Genomic DNA, 26,613 nt, shown 5'->3' on the forward strand with positions numbered 1-26,613 from the left:
AGTCTATGGATATACAAGCATGTATGTGACCTATGGTGTGATACTTCGAAGCAAATACTTTTCCCACGAAGATATGAAAGAATAAAAGTTGTGTTCTTTTTACAGAAAAGTAGATTTAAATTTTTAATCACCGATCAAGATATAAGAAAAGATTTTCATCGTCAAAAGGAAAGTAATGTTTTTAAAACTGAAAAAATAAAACCAACCTCTAAGAGCATTTTTCAATCCATGTTCTGAAAAACATTCATTTCCTGCACTATGTGAATTGCATTGCTTTAAACAGAGAAAATGGAACAGACAAAAACGCTGTGGGCAACTGGTCTCACGGCATCCTGAACTGTCCTCTTCTTATTATGAAAATCACTCAAATCTGGCTTGGGACAGAGAGGGCACGCTTTTCAAGTTTAACGAATCTGAAACATTCCTTCTCACATGGGTAATCTCAGGTATGTGACTTACTATTATGGGTTCAATTGTCCCCAAAAAGGTATGTTGAAGTCTTCACCCCCAGTACTTCAGAATGTGACTGTACTTGGAAATAGGGTCATTGCAGATGTAATTAGTTAAGATGAGGTCACACTGGGGTAGAGTGGGCGCTAAAGCCAATGACTGGTGTCCTTATAAGAAGATGATAAGACATAGGGAGACGGCCAGAGATTGGAGTGACGCATCTACAGACCAAGGATGGCCAGCGACACCAAAAGCCAGGAGGAGGGCACGGAACAGATTCTCTCTGCCTTCAGGGAAGCCCGGCCCTGCTGACACCTTGATTTCAGACTTCAGGCCTCCGGAACTGTGAGAAAATCAATTTCTGTTGTTTCAAGCCACCAGTTTGTGGTACTCTGTAACAGCAGCCCCAGGAAGCTAATACACGTATCTTCTCTCTGTCCATTTTCTTACTTATTAATAAATAATAACATACCTAACTTAGAAGGTTATTGTATTAAGTGAGATGATGCATGGAAAATGTAAGCACAGAGTAACTACAAGATAATATTTGATAATATTTGGAGTTTGATAACAATTGGAACCCCTGCTCCTTGACCCAGGCGTCCTCTTCTTCCCTGGACCACGGCGGCCTTGTGAGCTGACACCACTGGGGAGCAGCGTGCCTCTCCTGCCTTCCCAGACCCCACCTGGTCTGTGCACATCACCGCATCCATAGTAATTAAAACGGAGTCGTGTGTCTGCTGGGCGGTGAGAGTGGAGAAGAGCATACACCTTTCTCCAGGGGAGGCTACCTCAGGCTCATTTCCTCCTGACCTGTCCCCAGGGAGGGGGGTGAGGGAAGCCAGCCTGTCATCAGGGAGCTCTGGTTATTTTAAGAATGACCACTGGTTGATAAGCTGGACAGACCTCCCTGTCCCCAGGCCATGGGTCTTGCGGCCGAGGGGGACCTGGGGGCCACACTCATGAGCTACTACAAGTGGTCCTTGTCACTTTCTCTTGAGGCTTCCTCGTGCCTGGTGTTCTGTCCCCATGCACGTGGTCTCGCCCCTCACCAGCAAGTGACCACGGGGCTGGGGAATGGCAGCCGAGGGGGGTGAGGTCTCCCATCGCAGTGGTGCTGTGTGCACACGCTCTGCCTCCCAGCCCACGCCCTGTAACAGACTTTGGTGAACCAGGGACCAGGCTGAGGACTCTGTGTCTTGTGAGTGTGAACATTAATCTGGACCCAAGACCGCTGCTGACCATGCAGAGTGGGTCTGAAGCGAGCACTTAGGGAGGGAAAGATGTCCTACGTCTCTCTGCATCCTTAGAGGTTTGCTGGATGAGTGAAGAAATCAAGGGCATGTAAGACACAAAGGGCAGAGAAAACCCACACCCCTAGGCTTGGGGCTTGGAGCCCGGGAGACTGTGCACGAGTCAGTCCAATCCTTTCCTTTGATGACTGCGAGCCCAGCCCCAAACTGAAGTAGGTTTCTGATATAGCAGATCAAACCCTCTCTAGCTTGATAACTAAATTGGAGAAAGAATCTTGGACCTTATACTTCCCCTCTCTGAGCCTGATGGCTTACTCCATGGAATTAGGAGCAGAGTCAGCTGTTTAAGAATGCATGCATCTGTAGATAGGAGCCCCAGAGAGAGAGAGAGAGAGACGTGGGAGAGACACATGCAAGAACAGCTTAGTTGAGCCTGCTCCAAACTCTTCTCCCAATCTCTCCAACTGGAGGAAAAATCTGAAAGGCGGAGTCATGCCAGATATCAGATCACATTCTAGTTGGAAAATTCATAAGTCATTTTTAACCAGAGGCTTCTAAAATGATTGCAGAGCAAGAATTGCTCACCCAAGCCAGGAGTGTCACTAATAAACCGGGACTTACCGACTTGTGACTCTTGGCTGTTATGGTCTTCACCTTGTCAGGGTCCCAGATGACCACGTCGGCATCCGAGCCCACGGCAATCCGCCCTTTTCTGGGGTACAGGTTAAAGATCTTGGCTGCATTCGTGCTGGTAACAGCAACAAACTGGTTCTCATCCATTTTGCCAGTAGCCTGAAGGCAAGATCCATTGGTGAAAAGAGCATCTCATAACAGGACCAGAAGGGGCAGACAGGCACAGATCTAAACCAGCCAACAGGAGTCCTTACAAGGACTCTGGAATTTTCTCCTCTCCCTGCTGAAACCAGGCCGCCCTGAAAGAGCGCCAGAGGCCTGGCTTCATCAGAGCGGAAACGTAATTAACCGTTCAGAGGTGTGATGACATTTCCACAACGGCCACCCTGACATCTGGTCAGTTTCATTGGGCCCAAGTTTAACAGAAAATAAAGATCTACCGTTTCAAGTGAGTGATCAAGGTGTGACCTGGGGCTTCCTTACACAACAGGAAGCCTCCATACCTACTCTCAACCCCAAACCAGAACACACACACAGTTTACAAAGTCATCTTTACGTGGACTAAGATGTGGTTCAAAACAAAACAAAACATTTTCATCCTTAAAGACTAAAGGACAGCTGCTGTCACATCTGCAAATGCAAAGGACACCACAGGACTCGCGCTGCTTTCTTAAGGGTCACATGTTTTCCGTGCGCCCTCCTAGTGAGTTCTGCTTCTGCCTCAAAGTAGGAAGGGAATTTTAAGAACCAGAAGTGCATAATGCATGGCTTTGATGGGCAAGAGGGCCAGGAGGGGTGTTTCTAGAATATTCCAGGAGGGAGACGGCGCCGCCTTACCACTGCCTTGTCCCAGACCACGGTCATCCGCTCCTCTATCCCGTTGACGCCCTCAGGGATCAGAGTGAAGTTGTCCTTGCCCACCGCCTTCTGGGCAGTGCTGTAGGGACAGTGGCCGCTGCCTGTGACCTGCAGGTCTCCACTGGCAAAGACAGAACAGGGTGGGGTTCAGACACCCAAGGAGGCTGTGAAACTCAAACCCCACAGAGATCTGGGGCACATCACAGGCCTTACTGAGTGACACCGGAAGGCCCTGTGGCCTTTGGTGTCTTGCTGAAGACTGGAAAGAGGCCTGTGCATCGGGAGAGGGTTCTGTTTGAGTGTGGGCTCCAGCTGGTCCAGGTAAGGCTCTCCGGGTCAGCCTCCTCCTCCTCCTGCCCTAAAACGCTCTGATCCTGGGCAGTGGGTCTGTTCTTTCACCCCCCAGAGAGAGCCCACAGGGCCTCAAGATGCTGCAGGCATCTGTGAGGAGAGACTTGCTGAGAACAGAAGATGCTAGAGGCCAACAGAGTGACTCTGCTTCCATGCATCTCACTAGACCCCTGAACAGCCCCTGATGCAATTTGACTTTGCAAATCCAACGGGTCTGCTTTTAAATCCCAGAACTGCCACCTCCTGGCCAGGCAAGTCACTCCTCTTTTCTTCATGCGTAAAATGGAAAAGAGAATGGAACCTTCCTTCCCGGATCACCCTGAGGAGACAATGAGCTACTTGCCTGGCACACGGCAGGCGCCAAAGATGCTAACTCCCTGCTTCCCTCTCCATCCTCCACCTCTTCTCTTTAAAATCGAGTGCCCGGCGAATTTTATGTTATGTGAATTTTATCTCAAGGTTTAAAACTGAAGAAAAAATACTGAGTGGAGCCAATGAATGAATGGATGAGTGACTGAATGAATATATAAATAAGTGAGTGAATAAAACCCAGCCTCCAGCACGTGTCTGTGTGTTTCTCAGAGTCACGGATGTTCGTGCTGGAAGGATGGTCATGTTCCTGGCCTCGTGTCTCCGCCAGGTCACATGGGAAACCATAATGTGCTGACCTTGGTCTCCCTCTGTAAGGCTGTTGATGTAAGGCCTGGCTAATGTTTCTGTGCTGTGCCCGAAGGACAAAATGCTATTCATTGGTTGTAGCAAAGTGACACAAGCTCACTGGCTTTGCTTTTCTGTCACTCAGGCTTTGGAGAGAAAATACTCTGGGGCTGTATGATGAGCCCCTAACTGGCATCTGAATCAATGGAATAAGTGGAGTTTTATTTTGTGATTTTCAACGAGGGCAGAGGTCAGCCTCCATTTCGGGGCCCCAGGGCATGTTAGCAATCATGTAGACGTACAGAAATATATTTGGATGTGACATTCACTCATTTATTCAACAAAGGTGTGTTGCACACTTCCTGTGTCTGGCATGGTCTTAGGCAACGGGGATGCATCTATAAGCAGAAAGAGACAAATTCCTGTGTTCATTAACTGACATTCCAGTGCAGGGTGGGCGGGGGGCGGGAGTCAGAAACATACGGTCAGGAGAATGAGTTAGGGGGAGGTGGGGGGGGGTGATGGGGTAGCGCTGGGACTGCCGTTTTTAAGAAGATGATCAGAACTATCTCACTGAGAAGAAATCTTCCAGCAAAGATCTGAAGTTGGCAGAGAGCAAACCGCAAGATGACGAAGAAAACAGTGCTAGGGAGGGGTAGGGTGAGTGCAAAGGCCCTGTGGCACCATCCTGCCTGGGATCTATAGTTAGCGTGACAGCAGTGGGATGGACCGAGGGAGCCACGGGGAGAAGAGGACCAGGCGAGGTTAGTGAGGAGTGCGGGCAAGATCAGGCTCGGCCTTGAGGGACATTGTGCGGACTTGTGTTTCACTTTGAGAGGAAAGGACCCTGGAGGTCTCCTGGCAGAGGGCTGGCTTGGTCTGACTTATGTTTTAAAATACCTGAGCGTCTTTTGAGAACAGATTGTGATGTGATAAGGGTGTGGAAGGGACAGTACGGAAATAGAGAGGCTTGTCAGGAGGTGAGAAATGATGGCCCTTGAGCCAGGATGGCTGCAGCCAAGGAGGCGAGAAGCAGCTAGATGCCAGGGCCTTTGGTCTGTGTCCTGCCATCTCCTGAGATGGGCAAGACTGTGGGAGCAGCAGCTTCATGGGGGAAGATGGGGGGTTTGTTTTGGACTTGGAGCTGCCCACCAGACATCAGGCTGCAGACGCCAGGTATGTCATGGGCTGCTGCAGCATTTAGGGAAAAGGAGAACACACCCTCACCCCCTTACAGTTCCTTCTGATTAGAAGTCCCACCTTATTCTCGCCCCTCAGGGAAACTCTTATGCATCCCCTAGCTCTGGGCCTGATGTCACTTCCTCCAGAAAGCCTTCCAAGCTTGCATCTCTGCTTCCAGAGCAACCTGCACACCTCACCACTTAGCCTTCTCCCGTGGCCTTAAGTGTTCTTCCCTCACACTGGCTGATGGCAGAGAAGGGGTTAAACTAGCTGTGCTCCTACTGTGTGCAGGAAGCAGAGTGTAATGCAGTGGCCGCTGTGAACCCTGAATTCCAGGCCTTTTACCTACGCTGTCTCACACCCACCTCTGCAGTAGGTACTGTATTCTCCCCACTTTGCCCAGGCGTCAACTGAGGCAGAGACATTACAGGTTATGTGACATGGCCAGGGTGACACAGCCAACTAGGGGTTGAGGCAGGATTAGGATCCTGGTCTCACATTCCTAATTCTGGGTGTTTCCCAATACACCACAGTGCCAGGCACACAGAGGTGCTTAAATACCGCTGAATGAACGGGAGGTGACCTATAAACATGAATGGAGCGGTTACTGACTCGAAGGCCCTCAGTCCTGCTGTAAACAACCCGGGGTTTTGCTCTGAGGTCTCTCGGGCAGCCAACCCAAGGCCCCTTCCCAAGTGTGTCTGAACCAGATCTGATTTCCTATCCTTCAACCCTCCGCTCCCAGAAGTCCTGCCCCCCTGCCCAGGCCCACGAGCCCGCCAGCCCCGGGGCTCTCACCAGGCCAGCAGGGAGGTCAAGTAGTCGGGCGTGGTGGGGTCCGGGCTCAGGGGAGGGGAGGTCACGAAGGCCGCCGCCTTGGCCCAGTTCTTGCTCCAGTAATGGGTGCCATCCGTCCCCAGACTGGCAGCGATGGGCTCGCCAAAAACGAGGGGGCCTTGGGAGGCAAACACAAACACGCATGGTTGAGAGCCAATGGTCTCTCACGGGAGATGCGGGTGCAGGAAAGTAGAATCTCGAGGCCGGAGAATGAGACTGGGGATAAATCACCCATCCTTCCCCCAGGCTTCACCACACACACACACACCCCCCAGAGCCCCAGCTCCTCGGCCACCAGGCACTCAGCACCCCGCTGTCCTGCTCAGCAACCTTTTGGACTGTGAATGCTTTTAGCATTTGGATTTGACTATTTTTGACTATTATCTCTTTTTACGATGCTCAGCCAAAGCACAGAGACCTGACGTGCTGTCTCGGTTTGGATTCCGCCAAAAGCAGATCTTCAAATGAAAAATCGAGTTCAAGAGTTTTATTCGGAGGTGATTCCAGGAAACAACTCAGTGGGGACTGAGGAAGTGACATAAGGCAGAGAGAGAAGCCAAGGAAAGATGAGTTATCACCGAGTCGTGGCCTTGGGCACGCGCAGCTCAGTGCACTGGGGACCCCGGCAGCCTCAGAGCCATCCCACCCCACAGGGGCCAAGGGGCCAGGACGTGCGGCCACCAACCCACTACTGGAGGGCTCCTTTCTGAGCATTCACTTTGCCGAAAGTCCAGCTTGCCTTCCAGGGAGTGGGCCAGAGGTGTTTCTGCCAGAACAAAAGCCCAGGGGCAAAGTCTCAGGCTTCCCAGTGAGAATCCCCGCAGCAGAGAAAGTGCCAAGGGGACGACGTGGGCCCAGGGTTCTGTGGCATCAGCCCGAGGTCACCCTGCTGGCAAGCGGGAGGCAGGCTTTGGGCTCCAGCAGCCTGGCTCTGGGACGGCGACTCCCAACAGCACAGCGGTGCTGGGACTGCTCTGGACGGTTCTGCCCAAGACAGCGGCCACCAGCCTCACGTGGCCCTGGAGCACAGGAAACAGGGCTAACGCGACTGAGGAACCAACTTCAAAATTGTACTTAACTTTACTTAAATTGAAATAGCCATGAGAGGGTGGAGGTCACTTTATTTCTCGGCAGCTGCAGGACCTGCAGGCTTAGCTCTCCTGCATGCTTACCGCTGCTTCCAGATTCTTGTTACCTCTCTGAGCGGCAGTTTCCTCATCTTTAACCTGGGGCTGGTCCTCAGCAAGCTGTGCTAACCTAGATCACTCTCTGTACAATGCCTCTACTCGTCAGCTTGCCCTTAAAAATACTAAAACTGGGCTTCCCTGGTGGCGCAGTGGTTGAGAGTCTGCCTGCTAATGCAGGGGACGCGGGTTCGAGCCCTGGTCTGGGAAGATCCCACATGCCGCGGAGCAGCTGGGCCCGTGAGCTACAACTACTGAGCCTGCGCGTCTGGAGCCTGTGCTCCGCAACAAGAGAGGCCGCGACAGTGAGAGGCCCGCACACCGCGATGAGGAGTGGCCCCCACTTGCCACAACTAGAGAAAGCCCTCGCACAGAAACGAAGACCCAACACAGCCATAAATAAATAAATAAATAAATAAATAAATAAATAAATAAATAAATGAAATATTAAAAAACAAAACAAAAAAACAAAACAAAAAAAACCCCACTGTGTTTGTGGTATTTAAAAAAAAAAAAATACTAAAACTAGGTATTTGGGGTTCAACGCTGCTCTGTCCCACACGGAAACCACCAGCCACATGTGGCTTTCAGGCATTTGGTCTGTGTCGAGATGTGCTGTAAGGGTGAAATACACACTGGATTTCGAGGACAGTACAGAAAAATAATGCAAAATATCTTAATCCATTTATACTGATTACACGTGGAATGAATATTTTGGATATATTAGGTAAAATAAAATACATAATTAAAGATTTTTAAGAATAGAGCCACTTACACTTCCCACGAAGGGTTCCTGTAAGAAAGGAGGAGCATCCTGCATGCAGAGGGTGGTGGAGGCAGCCAGGGCTGTGCCGCTGTTGTGGATTTCCACCCGGCTGCCCCCTCCGACCCAGAGCTCCCGGTCAACCTCATACGACTCCCAGAAAGCAGACGGGTGGACCTTGTCCGGGTGGTGAACATTCTTGGTGAAAGTCCACAGGACGAAAGGATTCTAGCGACTGTCTTCGTGTGACGTGTGCTACCCCCTCTGTCATTCTCTCTCTCTCTCACCCTGAGTTAGGGAAGGAAGGCTGCTTTGGGCAACCTTCATTCTCTATCTGGTGGGTGTTGGGGACTGTGGGCCTCAGTCAAGAAGGCCTGGGGACCGCACTCGGGTGGCTCCTCTGAGTCTCCTGGGGAATGGCCACCACACAGGTCAGAGCCGCTCAGAGCACCAGTGGCTCCTGTGCCCCAGGGTCCTCAGGAGCCCTCGGGACCCACCAAGGACTTGGCTGGAACTTCACATCTGTGAGCCCATCGGGTCCATTTTGAGATGAAGCAACAGTAGCTCAGAGAGGTTAAGTAGTGCGTCCAAGTCTTAGAGCTGGAGGCTGCCTTCCTGCCACACTCCCTTGATGTCCAGCACGGGGCTGTCCCCAGACCCTCTGGCTCTGGAAAAACACCTTCCCTCTTCCCACCCTGCAGCTGAGACTCTGTGTGGGCCCCACGGTGGAGCCTGGGTGCAGGCACCCACTAAGAGGCCCTAGATAGGGGACCCAGGATGAAGGGCCCAGAGAGAGGACCAGAAAGAGGGTGGGCAGGAACCAAGAGCTGGTGCAGCCCTGGCTCCATCACTTCTTTGATGTGAAACCCAGGGGAGAACTTGGAACTCTTCACAGATCTTTAAAATACATGGTCTCATGTGACCCACAAGGAGGGGATAATTACCTTAGCTACAAATGGGGAAACCGAAGCTCAGACCACTTACCCAAGGTCACACCCGGGGCCCATGGCATCCCAGGAATCAAACCTAAAAATGACTGCACATCTTGTGCCTGCCCACCATCCCAAGCTCCCTTTTCAACCTGGCCTACAGGGCCCAGGCTGCAGGCAACTGGCAGAATGTCTCTGCCCTGGGGAGTGGCTCCGTCAGTGAACTTGAGCCTGCTGGACATGCCCCTTCCTCACGCCGCAGCTTCCCGCAGGAGGCCCATGCACTGGGCCGCGTACCTTTCTTCCTGGCCAGGGTGATGATGTCCGCTGCGCTCTTGCTCATCACCTTGGTGATGTACACAGGGCAGTTGATCCGGCCCGCGATGGTGATGGCTCGGAACACGGCCTCGGCCTCCAGCTGCGGACACAGCAAATACATGGGTCACAGGAGGGAGAGGTGGGAGGCACCACCCACCCTGAGTTCCTAGGGCTCTCCCTGATCAGGCGCCTTTGATTCTCCTTAAGTGTGGTCAGAGGGAAATCTACTGCATCAAGAGAGGAAAATACTGTAGATTTTTCAAAAGGAAGGACAAACTAAGAATGTATTTGGCTAGAGGGTTGGAAGGCAGAATTATGTTTTTCACTTGCTTGGAAGTATTCTGCACGCTCTGTTAGGAGATCGCCTAGGCAGTAGAGTCATCAAAAGGCCCATAAGGTGGTTGGTTACTTATAAAATGCCTGACAGCAGGGAACACACGTGTCCAACATGCATTCCTTCCTTCATTTGTTCAATAACCAAGTGAAACCACCTGCTGTTGGGTTTGGTCTCTGCCCCCGCTAGAGCAAACAAAAGGACCAGTGATGTATTGTTTTAATTTCCAGTCTGCCGTGCCGCTAGTGGCTGGCAGGCAGCCCAAGCCACAGCCGCGTGCCAGGGGTCCAGCCACACCCACAAGGGTCCCCAGGCTGCTCACATGCCTGGAGGCGGTGGCCACGTCCACATGCTATAACGGTTTGTAGACACTGTCTCAGGTCTGTCCTGGTCTCACCAGGGACCGGGAACCCAGCTCGTGGGCGTGGAGCTCACGTCTGGAGCACTGGGTCCGATCAGGAGCCTTTGGGTAAGGAGTCTGTGTACTCGTGTGTTGTGTCCCATGTCCTGCACAGGCCGGCCTAGAGCGGAGGTCCGGGAAGACTACTAATGATCTGATGAGACACCAGAAAATACTGGACGTCCATCCTGTTCCATGCCCAACCTGCTTGCCTTCCCTCTGTCCCCCCACCCCCCGTGTCCCGCCACACATGTGCCGTATCACTCCTAGGGGATTCGTCCCTTGTCGAGTCTTAGAGCACAGCGGACAGGAGGTCCGTGCAAGGGCAGTTGTTTTGAAGTCCTCTGCCTGGGACGTGGGGCTCCACTTTCCTGTCATCAAATACACCTTGTCCTCAGTAGGGATTCTGAAGTGTCCATGGGACCATGCTGTGAAGTTCCTAGGCCCTGGGAGAGGCAGAGCCTTTCCCGGCTCCTCTGATCGACCTGCAGGCCCCAGGGTTCCCCAGCCCGAGGGCAGACCCGGAGAGGACCACACGTGCTGGGATGCTCATGTAGGGGAAATGAGACGGAGACGGGGGCTCTAGCCGGGCTGTTCCAGCTGGAACAGCATCGGGGTGAGCTCTCAGCTATGTCAGGGTCACACCCAGTGGAGGCTCCTTTACCTCTTCAGGTCTGCTCAGAGCATGGCCCTCAGGACCCGTGATGCCCATCTCTAAGATCCGCTTTTGTTCCTACAAGACAAGAACGAATGAGTCAGTGATTACAGAATGTCAGAGCCGGGAGAGGCCAATCCTCCAGCCCCGTTAGACAGAGGGGGCAGCTGAGTCCAGGAGCGGGAGTGGTCTGCATGGGGCCTAACGGGCTGCGGCGATCCACAGCTTCTTTGCTCCCTCCACTACCCCTGCCCACCGTCCCCCTTTGCAACCCTGGATATCCCCATCCACACCTGCTCTATTCAACACCACGGGACCAGTGAGAGGAAGTAGGGTTATACGAAATTAGCCTTAAAGACCACCCAGCGCTCTTCCAACTTCCAAGTCTCTGCTGCAGGGTAAGAGAGAAGGAAGATGGGTGGTGTTTGGGTATGACATGGATGCAGAAATCAACCTGGGCATCCAGCTCCAGAACCGATCGTCTCTGTCGGTTCTGAGCCTCAAGGTTCTCTTTTTTTTTTTAATTGAAGTGTAGTTGATCTACAATGTTGTGTTAGTTTCAGGTGTACAGCAAAGTGATTCAGTTATATACACACACACATATATATATTCCTTTCAGATTTTTTTCCCTTACAGGTTTACAAAATATTGAGTAGTTTCCTGTGCTATACAGTTGGTCCTTGTTGGTTATCTATTTTATATATAGTAGTGTGTATATGTTAATCCCAAACCTCCTAATTTATCCCTCCTCCCCTTCTTCTTTGGTAAACGTAAGTTTGTTTTCTGTCTGTGAATCTGTTTCTGTTTTGTAAATAAGTTCATTTGTATCATTTTTTTAGATTCCACATTTATGCAATATCACATATTTGTCTCTGTCTGGCTTACTTCACTCAGTATGATAATCTCTAGGTCCATCCATGTTGCTGCAAATGGCATTATTTCATTAATCTTCTCTTCTTTACATTGGAAACAACAGCACCTACACACTGGAGTTGCTATAATACATCACTGAGGTGGCAGATGTGAAATGCTCGCACGATACCTGGTGTATAGTAAGGGCTCGTTGATGGTCAGCAGCTCTCATTTTCTCTACTGTAGTTTCCTCTTCCTGGTACCTGTCTTTCTAGCAGGAAAACTCTACCTCAAGCTTATCATATAAATGAAATGGTTCCCTGAGCTAATAGCCCAGATGCAAATCTATTTGCTCCAAGGCTCCAAGGTGCCCCCTCCTTAGGAATACTGTAATATCTCAAAACTAATATTTTTACATTGCCCAGGTGTCAGCTGTGCGGCTAATTTTAACTTCCACAGTTTCTGTATCATCATTCTGGAACACAGCCCTACGAGGAGCCCCAGGCCCTATCAACAATAAAAAAATCATAATTTCAACTGTGCATCTATGGTTATCAAGCTCGAGTTTATTATAAGAACATAAGCTGGAAACAATTTCAAGATCTAACAGCTGGGGTGGATTTAAGTAAAGAATGAAATGATGTCAGCTATTGAAGATGGTGTTTACAAGGCATTTTTGTAAACTGTTTACAACAAGATTTATGACATGGAGACATCCCTCTGGAAGACTATTTAAATGTCAGTTACTATTTCTGTTGGAAGGAAGGAGAAAAAGGGAGGGAGGACAAAAGATGATGTAAGGGGGGAAAAACACAGATCACAAAAGACTAGAGTAGGGTTTCTAGTTAAAAATCATGGGCTGAGCACACACATTATTTTTACTCCATCCTGAAACTCTGCTAAAGTGACAGAAATGGTACACAAGAACCAAGAGAATGCAGAGAAGATAACAGAAACAAAATTTTGGAAGCTGGGAAACAGATGTACAAAAGGTAACAGATTTATTGGAGCTGAGAAAACTCAATCTTAAGTTGGCAGCGAGGAAAGCTAAGAATTCCCTGATGTACAGCTTAAGAACTGGGGACTCCAAACTCAACTTTTCACACACATTTGGTGGGATATAGGTTGGTACACCCTGGAAAACAGGGTAGCAGTAACTGTAAGACCTGAATATGTGCACACCCACGACCCAGAAATCCCCCTCCTAGGTACTTACCAACAGAAATGGGAACATATGTTTAACAAAAGACTGAACAAGAATGTTTAAGGAAGCTTTATACATTGTAGTCCTAAATTTGAAACTATCCAAACATCTATCAACTGAAGAACAAATTGTGACCTATCCCTGCCGTGGAATTCTACACCATGATGACAAAGAGAATACTATTGCTTCAGGTAACAAGAGGGATGAATCTCACAAATCTAGTTTTGGTCAAAAGAAGCCAGATGTAAAAGAGTACCTACTGTGTGGTTTCATGTTTATGAAGTTCAAAACCAGGCAAACCTAAGATACATGTGTTGGGCAGCTTCTAAGAGGCTCCCAGTGAGCCTGCCTCTGCTTGCACGTGGGCTGGACCTGGCACCTTGCTTCCAATGAGCAGAACACGAGGAAAGAGATGGGATGTCATTTCTGAGGTTAGGTTACAAAGGGACTCCCACTTCTCCCTTGCTCACCCTCTCTTGCTCTCTCACTTGGAAGGAAGCAGGTCACCATGCTGTAGCTACCCATGTGGCAGAGAACCGAGGGGGCCTCTGTCTAACAGCCAGCAAAGAATAAAGGACAACAGTCCGATAGCTTGCAAGGAACTGAATCCTAGAAGCAACCCTCTGAGTGGGAATCCTGCAACCCTCTGGAAGGGAATCCTGCCCCAGACCAGCCCTGAGATGACTGCAGCCCTGCCTGACACCTTCACTGCAGTCGGTGAGAGACCCTGAGCCCGAAAACCCAGCCAAGCCACATCTGGACGCCGGACCCATAGGACGATGATGTAGAAAACATTTTTTGTTTGACAATGCTAAATTTAGGGGGTAATTTGTTATGCAGCCACAGAGAACTGAAACAGATTTTGGTATTCAGAAGTAGGGTGCTGCCATAGCAATTAACTAAAAATGTGGGAGTGGCTTTGGGACCGGGCAGTGAATGGAGGCTGGAAGAATTTCAAGGCATGTGTTAGAGAAAGCTAGTCTGAAATGGACTCTTAGTAGAAATATGGATTTTGAGGACCTTGCTAGCGAGAGCTCGAAAGGAAATGAAGCGTCTGTTATTGAAAACTGGAGGAAGGGGAATCTTGTTATGTAGTAGCAGAAAGCTTGGCAACACTGTCACCTGCAGTGATGTGGAAAGGGGCAAATGTGTCTAATGAACTCAGGGATCTAGCTGAGGACAGTCCCCAGCAAATTGTCAAGGTACCGCCTGGCTTCTTCTTGCTGCTCATAGTAAATAGTAAAATGTGAGAGGGACAGATAATTGAGGGTGTGCCCATAGATCCTCTCAATCAAATTAAGGCCTCTAGGAAACTCAAGGATGTACCTCTTGGCTGTCTGACCAGGAGGAGGAGGGCTTATTGAAAAGAAATCTGTGGGTGCCTTTTGTCTAATGGGGTGAATTACAGTGAGATTCAGAGGAGGCCCACAAAGGTTTTGGGAGGATTATCTTAGCAAAACACCCACAGCCTGGACTGGACGGGATAAGACATACAAAATGAATGGAGGCAGTTGGACTCCTAAAATTCCACTATGCAGGAAGCAGGCTGAGAAAATTCCTCAGCTGCAAGCATGGGCTAACTTTCATGAAAAGGAAGGATAGAGCCAATAGCCCAGAAGGTGGAGCCAAGAGCCATGGAGGATTATTCTCAGGCTTCAAGACCTAATCAAGGAACTGCCAACATTTGTCTAACTGGATTTCAGAACTGCTATGGACCAATGACTCCTGGTGTTTTCCATTGTCCCTTTTTCAATAGGAATGCCCACCCCACCACTATATGTCATGTGTTGAGTGTGGGGGGGGGGGGAGGGAGATAACTTGCCTATTTTCTTCAAAGACCTACAGATTGTAGGGACTAAACCCAAGAAGCCTCATCCACACCTAGACCTGGCTTAGATGATTCCAGTCTTTGATGGTGTAATGAGGTGAGAGTTTGGAGGACCCTGGAAAGGAATGAATGTGTTTTGCGTGTGAGAGGGTCATCAGTCACTGGGGGCCAGAGGAGAGACTGGCAGACAACCTCTGATACGGTTCCCAGTGATCCTCACTTCCCGGCATTCATTCCTTTGTACAATCCCATCTTTTGGGGTGAGGGCTGGATTTAGTGACTTCTTGCCAATGACCAGAATACTGCTGTGTGATGGTACTGAGTTGTTCTTTTTTATTTTGAATTTGAAAGAATTTCAATTTTACAGAAAAACTGCAAGAACACAAATAATAAGAAATAAAGACAATAGCTAACCTTAATAGTGAAGCTTCAGATCTCATGCCCTTAACCGTCATGTTGCAATTCCACTGGGCTTTGGAACCAGATGGAACTGTATTCACACCCTGGCTCCGATGCCCCATGTAACAGTGAGTAAGTTATTACTGTCTGAGCCTCAGTTTCCCTACCTATGAAATGAGGATGTACATACTCCTTAACATCACGCACGGCATTGACTACTTTCATTGGATGCATCCAAATCTTCCATATACCTGATCTTGATTTGTGGCATCATGATCAGCCCTGCACACAGACCAAGCAGCCATTCTTGACTTCCTCCTCTTCTTCCCCCATCCAATCAATCGATGAGTCCTGTAGATTGTGCACCTTCCCTAGCATATTCTTGCCTCTTCCACCTCCCCTCTGTCTCCTCTCTTCATTTCCTATGAGAATTGCTGGAGTAAAACCTAGCTGACTTTATTCTATTCCTATCAAATTATCCACCCTATGGCCAGAATGATCAAAATGGGTTCACGTCTCACACTACCCAAAACTTCTGAATGGTTACAGCCTGTTACATGTCCGACATTGATCTACACATACACGATATCATTTAATCCTCACAACCACACTGCGAGGCAGATGCTTCTAAATGAAGCACAGGAGCCTTCGTGGGGTAGAGTTCCTTGCCCAATGTCAGGAGGCCAGACTGGAACACCTGCTCCCAGCCTGAGCTCTGTCCATTGTCCCCGCTCTCAAGTCGTGGAAGATGATAAGCAACCCCAGCTTCCAAGCATTTTCTTTCAGATCCTTATTTGTTGCTCATGCAAACCCACCATGGTTTACAGGGCAGTAATATTACCCCCATTGTACAGGTGAGAAAATCGAGATTCTCAAGGAGGAGGCAATTATGACCTGCCAAAGGCCACGCTGCAGATAGTGTGTGCGTGCCTCACACCTGGAGTGTCTGACGTGCCATCCGGTTCTTGGCTTGACCCTTCATTGCCTAGTGACCTGGCTGATCAATGCCTCCACCCCCTTTTCTCATATCCTTCACAAGGAGAAGGAGACTGAGGTGGAAGGGGTGGAAACTCACACCACTCACCTGAGCTATCAAATCTCCATTTTCTGCGTGGACCAAGATCACAGCTCCCAGCCCCTTAAGGAAGGTGAAGGCTTCGTAGAGCTAAGGAGGGATAAAGGGGGGTTGGGGTGAGATAAAAATATCACAGCACGAGCGTTTGCAAAGCCTGCTCTTACGACTAACACACGGTCAGCCGCCTGCCAGGGATGCTCCATCCACATCAATGGAATGCGTCGCTCAACCAGTAAGAACTGGAAAAGGTTTCCCCTTGACCCTGACACCCTCCAGATCCAAAAGCAGACAGTCTGGGTGGGGGAGAGGCACATAACTGATAAAAGTGACACCAAGGCGTGATTGTATCCACGATTATACCCACGCGAGCCTTTGCTTTCTTTGTGGCTTTGCTCCTCTGGAGCGTGACGTTGTTAATGGTGACAACTGCAGCTGAGAAGCTGTTTTCAGTTTTACTGAAATTGTATAACTAAACCTGCTAAGCCTGTACTGTAGCCACCACCAATCACAGGGCATGTGTACATCTTTACAAAAATTCCAACCCCTGTCATTTTATAGACCAACTGGGGTAGAGAGACCAAGTCCTCTAATAACTTTAATACTCAGATGACATACATCCTGCCAAGCATCACCTTATTTCGCCAATCCAGGCCCTGTCCACTGTCCAGTGCCCTCTTCCCACCTGTAAAGGATCTGCAATCAGACATTTGCACCAGGTGAGGACCAAAGCCACATGTTCCGTCCCCAGGGACTCCTGAATCTCAACTTTGTCCTCCTTACATACAAGATAACACCTCCCTCGCCCAGGATGTGTGCTTTTAGTTGTAGACAGCAGGTGGGGGAGGCACTTGGAGGCATGAAGCACTTTTGAAGACACACACCCAAAGTCTGCTCAACTCCGTCTCTAACTAGGGCTTCAGTGAAACAGACATTAGAATGAAACAGGTGAAAATTTCAATTACACTAGAGAGACACACGTTATTTTTTCCATGAAACGGAACAAACTTTCAGCCTTTTGGTTTCCAGGCCATCTCGGGGTAAGTTATATTATGTAACTCCAAGTGTCTATTTTGAAAGGTAAGACATGGGTGCTTCCTCCATTGCACATGAGACCCCATGGGGATAATGAAAACCAGCTTATTAACACTCGTATGGCACCTGCTGTGTGCCAGGCACTGCCCTAGAGCTTTACTTGTATTAAATCACTTAATCCTCCGACACCCTCTCTGAGGCAAGTGCCATGAAGGGCCTAAAGCACAGAGAGGTTAGGAAATCTGCTCCAGGCTGCACAGCAAAGTCAGGGCTTGCTGCCAAGCAGTCTGGCTCCAGCAGCCATGCCCTTTGCCACCGCACAGTCCCGCCTTTTTAACAAGCAGAGGGCAGGGCAATAATAACAAAACCAAACCAAGAGTCCCAGTGGTGTAAGAAGGCCAGGTGCCCGACAAATTGTACCCCCTACACCTGTACTCCTTAGACCACCTTCTTCCTTGACTCATCTCACCCACAGAACAGTTGTTTGAGGTTGGCAGGGCCAGAGATGCTCACGTTGTATAGATGAGAAAACTGAGAAAGGACATGACTTGCAATTGGCTGGAGGGACAGCCAGGGCTCTCCTCCAGGTCAGAGCTAAGGTAATGGTCCCCAAACTCGCTTGAGCCCCAGAATCAACTGCAGAGCTTTCAGAAAGTACAGACTCCTGAACCTTACCCGCGAGCGTATGTGATGGAATATAAGAGTCTGTGTATTTAGTGAGCTCTTTAGATGAGGCTGAAGACGAGCCGAGTTTGGGAACCACCAAGCAGGGGATCCCTGCTCCACGCCACTCTTATAGGCAGAAAGGAATGCAGGTCCAGGGAAGAGCGATGACTGACAGTTCAGTGTCAGAACCAGGACTTGAACCCAAAGCCCTCCCTGGCCTGCTCTGACATCTCCCCTGCCCTGTGCTGCTTTGCCTGACAAGGCAGGCCCATTCCTGCCCAAGGGAGGTGGGGGGTGTGCAAGGACCTACCTGGCTGTCGGACATTTGGTAGAGATCCTTATAGGCCATGTAGACTTGGAAGGAATTGACACCTGTTTCAAGATAAAAAAGAGAGTAGAAAAATGCTTTTAAGAAGAAAGGACATGTCTTTCCAGTAAATCGATAAGCATTGCACAGGGTGGTAACAACCAAGACAGAAGGGTGCCATCAGAATTCACAGCAGGGGCACCTAAGCCAGCCTGGGGGTGTGGGTGAGGGTCTAAGGAGGCCTCCAGGGAAGGTGACATGTCAGCTGAGTCTGAAGGAGAAGGAAGAGGAGGGGGAAAAGGAAGAAGGGGAGGGGGAGGAGCCGGGGGAAGGCAATTATCTGGGCTGAGAGGGATGGGTATGCATGGCGTGGACAGTGCGGAGCATAAAAAGACATTAGGTATGCGGGTACGAGAAAGTGTCCTGTGGCTGAAGCAAAAAGGAGCGTGTGCTTTAAAAAAAAAAAAATCACTTTTTTTTATTATGGTAAAATACACATAACAAAATTTACCATCATAACCGTTTTTAAAGTGTACAATTCAGTGGCATTTACAGCATTCACAACATTGTACAGCCATCACTACTATCTGGTAGAACATGTGCTTTTAAAGCAAGGGAATGACACGATCAGACTTTGTCTCAGAAGGACAGTTCTGGAAGGAGGATGGGTGTGCAGAACAGCAGGGAGAAATGGAGAAATAGAGTTGGAGGATGCTGAAGGCAAAAGAGACGGGTGGGCTGAGGCTCTGAGTGGGCGGATGCAAAAAGGCTGAGATGACAGGACTTATCGTGCAGCCAGTGGGGAGCAGAGGAGGTGGGGGGAGGACTGTTTCTTAATATGCCTTCAAGTGATTGAGGACGGGAACCACATCTTATATATTATTTCATCTTGCACATCCACAGCATGTGCTGTGCCATTAATATTTGTTGATGGAATCAGGAATCCTTTGGATAAGAAAAAGAAGAAATTCAGGCAAAAGTACTAAATGGGATTGAGACTTCTTTTTTACTAAGCAACAGTGAAGACAAGCCAAAAATCATTTCTGGTCTAGAAAACCTTGGCAACAAAAATTTATTTTCCCAAAAGATTAAGAAAAAATAGTATTCAGAGATTAACATAAAAGTATCAATCTCTCTTTAATCAAGTATACTTAAATACAAAAACAAAAACCCAGTTATATACACAGACATAGAAGAACAATCAGTGGGTAAACAGGTAAAGCCATAGTGAGAGGTAAATTCATAGCCTTAAATGCTTCATTATTTTTTGAAGGAGAGGGGGAGCATACATCAACTGAGTAAGCTTCTATGATAAGAATCTTTAAAAGAAGAAAATGGAAATTCACCAGAAATTAGAAGTAAACAATACAAGTAAAAGCAGAAATAATGAATTGGCAGAATTGATAAATATGACCTAGAACTGGTTCTTGTGGGTGGGTGGATGGGGTAAAGCTATCTCAGATTAGAAGCTTTCCTTCAAATCATGATAGATTTGACTTGTTATAAATGGAAAATGTCTATAAGTTAATTCTTAAAAATTCAAAATAAAAAGCAAACAACCAACATGGTGAACATATCTGCAACAAATTTAACAAAGGTTTTTTTTAAAAAACCTCTTATTTAAAAAACATCAGACAGTGGTTACTTTTGGGGGGGGGAGGGAGTTGTGGCTACAATGGGGGGCCATGAGGGGTTTGTTGGGGGTCTTTTTTTGGGGCAAAGTTCTATTTCTTACCTGGAAAGGGTAATCTCATAATTCACAAAGCCACATTTTTTCCTTGTGTGGTTTTCTGTATGTTTCGTTTTATAGTTTAAAATGCTTAAAATGAAAACAATGAAGAAAAAAAGGCAAACAGAATTTTTAAACAATTTTTTAAAATGCCTTACAAATAAAGATGAGAATAAGATTTGGTCTCATTTGTAATCAAAGTAATTCAGATGAAAACCTCAGTACTGTACTACTACCATACGACCCAGCAATCCCACTACTGGGCATATACCCTGAGAAAACCATAATTCAAAAAAGAGTCATGTACCACAATGTTCATTGCAGTTCTATTTACAATAGCCAGGACATGGAAGCAACCGAAGTGTCCATCGACAGATGAATGGATAAAGAAGATGTGGAACATATATACAATGGAATATTACTCAGCCATAAAGAGAAACGAAATTGAGTTATTTGTAGTGAGGTGGATGGACCTAGAGTCTGTCATGCAGAGTGAAGTAAGTCAGAAAGAAAAACAAATACCGTATGCTAACACATACATATGGAATCTAAAAAAAAATGGTTCTGAAGAACCTAGGGGCGGGACATGAATAAAGACGCAGACGTAGAGAGTGGACTTGAGGACATAGGGAGGGGGAAGGGTAAGCTGGGACGAAGTGAGAGTGGCATGGACATATATACACTACCAAACGTAAAATAGATAGCTAGTGGGAAGCAGCTGCATCGCACGGGGAGATCAGCTTGGTGCTTTGTGACCACCTAGAGGGGCGGGATAGGGAGGGTGGGAGGGAGACACAAGAGGGAGGAGATATGGGGATATATGTATACGTATAGCTGATTCACTTTGTTATACAGCAGAAACTAACACACCATTGTAAAGCAATTATACTCCAATAAAGATGTTAAAAAATAAATACATAAATAAAAGACTATTCAAGAATAGAATAAACAGGGAGCATTTCCAAAACTTATGAGACCCCAGAAGTCCTTCTTCATGGAATATTTATTTTCTCACTCATCAAATATTCACTGAGTACTTACTATGTACAAGCACCGTTCTAGAAGCTAGAGATACAGCTGTGAACGAGATAGGAAGGATCCCTGTCTACATTCTAGTGGAAATAAGCAATGAACAAACAAACAAATAAGATAATTTCATGTAGAAGTAGGAGGCAGAAAGAGACTAAACAGGCTGGTAAATAGTTTAAAGTTTCACAAAACATTTGCAGTGACCCTTCTCAAGAGCTAGAACCTCTTTCCTCACTCCTTGAGCGTGGGCTGGTCTCGAGACTGGCTCCGCCCAGCAGAACAAAGCGGAAGTGTCAGTGGACACATTCCAAGCCTGGGCTCCACTCACCCTTGTGGAGCCACCAAGGGAAGAAGCCCACGAGAGTCTGCTGGGGAAGGGAGGGTGTAGAGAGCCGTCCCACCTGCCCCATCCTCCCAGCTGGGGCGCAAGGCATGAGTGAGCCAAGGTGAGCAGAACCGGCCAGCTGAGCCCAAACCAAAGTGCCTTTCCACAGAGTTGTGAGCAAAGAAATAACTGCTGCTTTTCATTAGTTGTGGTAAAATATACCTCACATGAAATTTACTATCGGAGCCATATGTAAGTGCAGTGGCATTAAGTACGTTCACATTGTTGTGCTTCCATCTCCAGAACGCTTCACCTTGGCAAAACTGAAACTCTGTCCCCATTAAACACTAATTCCACGTTGCCCCTCCCCCAGCCCCTGGCAACCACCACTCCACTCTGTCTCCATTAAACACTAATTCCACGTTGCCCCTCCCCCAGCCCCTGGCAACCACCACTCCACTCTGTCCCCATTAAACACTAATTCCACGTTGCCCCTCCCCCAGCCCCTGGCAACCACCACTCCACTCTGTCCCCATTAAACACTAATTCCACGTTGCCCCTCCCCCAGCCCCTGGCAACCACCACTCCACTCTGTCCCCATTAAACACTAATTCCACGTTGCCCCTCCCCCAGCCCCTGGCAACCACCACTCCACTCTGTCCCCATTAAACACTAATTCCACGTTGCCCCTCCCCCAGCCCCTGGCAACCACCACTCCACTCTGTCCCCAATAAACACTAATTCCACGTTGCCCCTCCCCCAGCCCCTGGCAACCACCACTCCACTCTGTCCCCAATAAACACTAATTCCACGTTGCCCCTCCCCCAGCCCCTGGCAACCACCACTCCACTCTGTCCCCATTGAACACTAATTCCACGTTGCCCCTCCCCCAGCCCCTGGCAACCACCACTCCACTCTGTCCCCATTGAACACTAATTCCACGTTGCCCCTCCCCCAGCCCCTGGCAACCACCACTCCACTCTGTCCCCATTGAACACTAATTCCACGTTGCCCCTCCCCCAGCCCCTGGCAACCACCACTCCACTCTGTCCCCATTGAACACTAATTCCACGTTGCCCCTCCCCCAGCCCCTGGCAACCACCACTCCACTCTGTCCCCATTGAACACTAATTCCACGTTGCCCCTCCCCCAGCCCCTGGCAACCACCACTCCACTCTGTCCCCATTGAACACTAATTCCACGTTGCCCCTCCCCCAGCCCCTGGCAACCACCACTCCACTCTGTCCCCATTGAACACTAATTCCACGTTGCCCCTCCCCCAGCCCCTGGCAACCACCACTCCACTCTGTCCCCATTGAACACTAATTCCACGTTGCCCCTCCCCCAGCCCCTGGCAACCACCACTCCACTCTGTCCCCATTGAACACTAATTCCACGTTGCCCCTCCCCCAGCCCCTGGCAACCACCACTCCACTCTGTCCCCATTGAACACTAATTCCACGTTGCCCCTCCCCCAGCCCCTGGCAACCACCACTCCACTCTGTCCCCATTGAACACTAATTCCACGTTGCCCCTCCCCCAGCCCCTGGCAACCACCACTCCACTCTGTCCCCATTGAACACTAATTCCACGTTGCCCCTCCCCCAGCCCCTGGCAACCACCACTCCACTCTGTCCCCATTGAACACTAATTCCACGTTGCCCCTCCCCCAGCCCCTGGCAACCACCACTCCACTCTGTCCCCGTTGAACACTAATTCCACGTTGCCCCTCCCCCAGCCCCTGGCAACCACCACTCCACTCTGTCCCCATTGAACACTAATTCCACGTTGCCCCTCCCCCAGCCCCTGGCAACCACCACTCCACTCTGTCCCCGTTGAACACTAATTCCACGTTGCCCCTCCCCCAGCCCCTGGCAACCACCACTCCACTCTGTCCCCGTTGAACACTAATTCCACGTTGCCCCTCCCCCAGCCCCTGGCAACCACCACTCCACTCTGTCCCCGTTGAACACTAATTCCACGTTGCCCCTCCCCCAGCCCCTGGCAACCACCACTCCACTCTGTCCCCGTTGAACACTAATTCCACGTTGCCCCTCCCCCAGCCCCTGGCAACCACCACTCCACTCTGTCCCCGTTGAACACTAATTCCACGTTGCCCCTCCCCCAGCCCCTGGCAACCACCACTCCACTCTGTCCCCGTTGAACACTAATTCCACGTTGCCCCTCCCCCAGCCCCTGGCAACCACCACTCCACTCTGTCCCCGTTGAACACTAATTCCACGTTGCCCCTCCCCCAGCCCCTGGCAACCACCACTCCACTCTGTCCCCGTTGAACACTAATTCCACGTTGCCCCTCCCCCAGCCCCTGGCAACCACCACTCCACTCTGTCCCCGTTGAACACTAATTCCACGTTGCCCCTCCCCCAGCCCCTGGCAACCACCACTCCACTCTGTCCCCGTTGAACACTAATTCCACGTTGCCCCTCCCCCAGCCCCTGGCAACCACCACTCCACTCTGTCCCCGTTGAACACTAATTCCACGTTGCCCCTCCCCCAGCCCCTGGCAACCACCACTCCACTCTGTCCCCGTTAAACACTAATTCCACGTTGCCCCTCCCCCAGCCCCTGGCAACCACCACTCCACTCTGTCCCCGTTGAACACTAATTCCACGTTGCCCCTCCCCCAGCCCCTGGCAACCACCACTCCACTCTGTCCCCGTTAAACACTAATTCCACGTTGCCCCTCCCCCAGCCCCTGGCAACCACCACTCCACTCTGTCCCCGTTAAACACTAATTCCACGTTGCCCCTCCCCCAGCCCCCGGCAACCACTCCACTCTGTCCCCGTTAAACACTAATTCCACGTTGCCCCTCCCCCAGCCCCTGGCAACCACCACTCCACTCTGTCCCCGTTAAACACTAATTCCACGTTGCCCCTCCCCCAGCCCCTGGCAACCACTCCACTCTGTCCCCATTAAACACTAATTCCACGTTGCCCCTCCCCCAGCCCCTGGCAACCACTCCACTCTGTCCCCGTTAAACACTAATTCCACGTTGCCCCTCCCCCAGCCCCTGGCAACCACCACTCCACTCTGTCCCCGTTAAACACTAATTCCACGTTGCCCCTCCCCCAGCCCCTGGCAACCACCACTCCACTCTGTCCCCATTGAACACTAATTCCACGTTGCCCCTCCCCCAGCCCTTGGCAACCACCACTCCACTCTGTCCCCGTTAAACACTAATTCCACGTTGCCCCTCCCCCAGCCCCTGGCAACCACCACTCCACTCTGTCCCCATTGAACACTAATTCCACGTTGCCCCTCCCCCAGCCCTTGGCAACCACCACTCCACTCTGTCCCCATTGAACACTAATTCCACGTTGCCCCTCCCCCAGCCCTTGGCAACCACCACTCCACTCTGTCCCCATTGAACACTAATTCCACGTTGCCCCTCCCCCAGCCCCTGGCAACCACCACTCCACTCTGTCCCCATTGAACACTAATTCCACGTTGCCCCTCCCCCAGCCCCTGGCAACCACCACTCCACTCTGTCCCCATTGAACACTAATTCCACGTTGCCCCTCCCCCAGCCCCTGGCAACCACCACTCCACTCTGTCCCCATTGAACACTAATTCCACGTTGCCCCTCCCCCAGCCCCTGGCAACCACCACTCCACTCTGTCCCCATTAAACACTAATTCCACGTTGCCCCTCCCCCAGCCCCTGGCAACCACCACTCCACTCTGTCCCCATTGAACACTAATTCCACGTTGCCCCTCCCCCAGCCCCTGGCAACCACCACTCCACTCTGTCCCCATTGAACACTAATTCCACGTTGCCCCTCCCCCAGCCCCTGGCAACCACCACTCCACTCTGTCTCCATTAAACACTAATTCCACGTTGCCCCTCCCCCAGCCCCTGGCCACCACCCACTCTGTCCCCATTGAACACTAATTCCACGTTGCCCCTCCCCCAGCCCCTGGCAACCACCACTCCACTCTGTCCCCATTGAACACTAATTCCACGTTGCCCCTCCCCCAGCCCCTGGCAACCACCCACTCTGTCTCCATTAAACACTAATTCCACGTTGCCCCTCCCCCAGCCCCCGGCAACCACCACTCCACTCTGTCCCCATTGAACACTAATTCCACGTTGCCCCTCCCCCAGCCCCCGGCAACCACCACTCCACTCTGTCCCCATGAAACACTAATTCCACGTTGCCCCTCCCCCAGCCCCTGGCAACCACCACTCCACTCTGTCTCCATTAAACACTAATTCCACGTTGCCCCTCCCCCAGCCCCTGGCAACCACCACTCCACTCTGTCCCCATTGAACACTAATTCCACGTTGCCCCTCCCCCAGCCCCTGGCAACCACTCCACTCTGTCCCCATTAAACACTAATTCCACGTTGCCCCTCCCCCAGCCCCTGGCAACCACCACTCCACTCTGTCCCCATTAAACACTAATTCCACGTTGCCCCTCCCCCAGCCCTTGGCAACCACCACTCCACTCTGTCCCCATTGAACACTAATTCCACGTTGCCCCTCCCCCAGCCCCTGGCAACCACCACTCCACTCTGTCCCCATTGAACACTAATTCCACGTTGCCCCTCCCCCAGCCCCTGGCAACCACCACTCCACTCTGTCCCCATTGAACACTAATTCCACGTTGCCCCTCCCCCAGCCCCTGGCAACCACCACTCCACTCTGTCCCCATTGAACACTAATTCCACGTTGCCCCTCCCCCAGCCCCTGGCAACCACCACTCCACTCTGTCCCCATTAAACACTAATTCCACGTTGCCCCTCCCCCAGCCCCTGGCAACCACCACTCCACTCTGTCCCCATTGAACACTAATTCCACGTTGCCCCTCCCCCAGCCCCTGGCAACCACCACTCCACTCTGTCCCCATTGAACACTAATTCCACGTTGCCCCTCCCCCAGCCCCTGGCAACCACCACTCCACTCTGTCTCCATTAAACACTAATTCCACGTTGCCCCTCCCCCAGCCCCTGGCCACCACCCACTCTGTCCCCATTGAACACTAATTCCACGTTGCCCCTCCCCCAGCCCCTGGCAACCACCACTCCACTCTGTCCCCATTGAACACTAATTCCACGTTGCCCCTCCCCCAGCCCCTGGCAACCACCCACTCTGTCTCCATTAAACACTAATTCCACGTTGCCCCTCCCCCAGCCCCTGGCAACCACCACTCCACTCTGTCCCCATTGAACACTAATTCCACGTTGCCCCTCCCCCAGCCCCCGGCAACCACCACTCCACTCTGTCCCCATGAAACACTAATTCCACGTTGCCCCTCCCCCAGCCCCTGGCAACCACCACTCCACTCTGTCCCCATGAAACACTAATTCCACGTTGCCCCTCCCCCAGCCCCTGGCAACCA

The 26,613-nt window shown here is 50.5% G+C and overlaps 1 protein-coding gene across 2 annotated transcripts in view; it reads right to left on the reverse strand.

Moving 5' to 3' along the window:
* CRMP1 (collapsin response mediator protein 1) overlaps positions 1–26,613 on the reverse strand; it is a 72,363-nt gene that overhangs the window by 10,811 nt on the left and 34,939 nt on the right. For both annotated transcript variants that reach the window (XM_082389994.1, XM_082389995.1), the window contains exons 5-11: positions 18,171–18,232; positions 16,172–16,252; positions 10,814–10,882; positions 9,395–9,515; positions 6,183–6,339; positions 3,174–3,315; positions 2,325–2,495 (exon numbers count right to left, since the gene is read on the reverse strand). In XM_082389994.1, coding sequence (XP_082246120.1) covers positions 2,325–2,495; positions 3,174–3,315; positions 6,183–6,339; positions 9,395–9,515; positions 10,814–10,882; positions 16,172–16,252; positions 18,171–18,232 — 803 coding nt within the window. The remainder of the gene's footprint in view (positions 1–2,324; positions 2,496–3,173; positions 3,316–6,182; positions 6,340–9,394; positions 9,516–10,813; positions 10,883–16,171; positions 16,253–18,170; positions 18,233–26,613) is intronic.

This window comes from Balaenoptera borealis (genome assembly GCF_965194805.1).
Source record: "Balaenoptera borealis genome assembly, chromosome: 4".
Classification (NCBI taxonomy): Eukaryota; Metazoa; Chordata; class Mammalia; order Artiodactyla; family Balaenopteridae; genus Balaenoptera; species Balaenoptera borealis.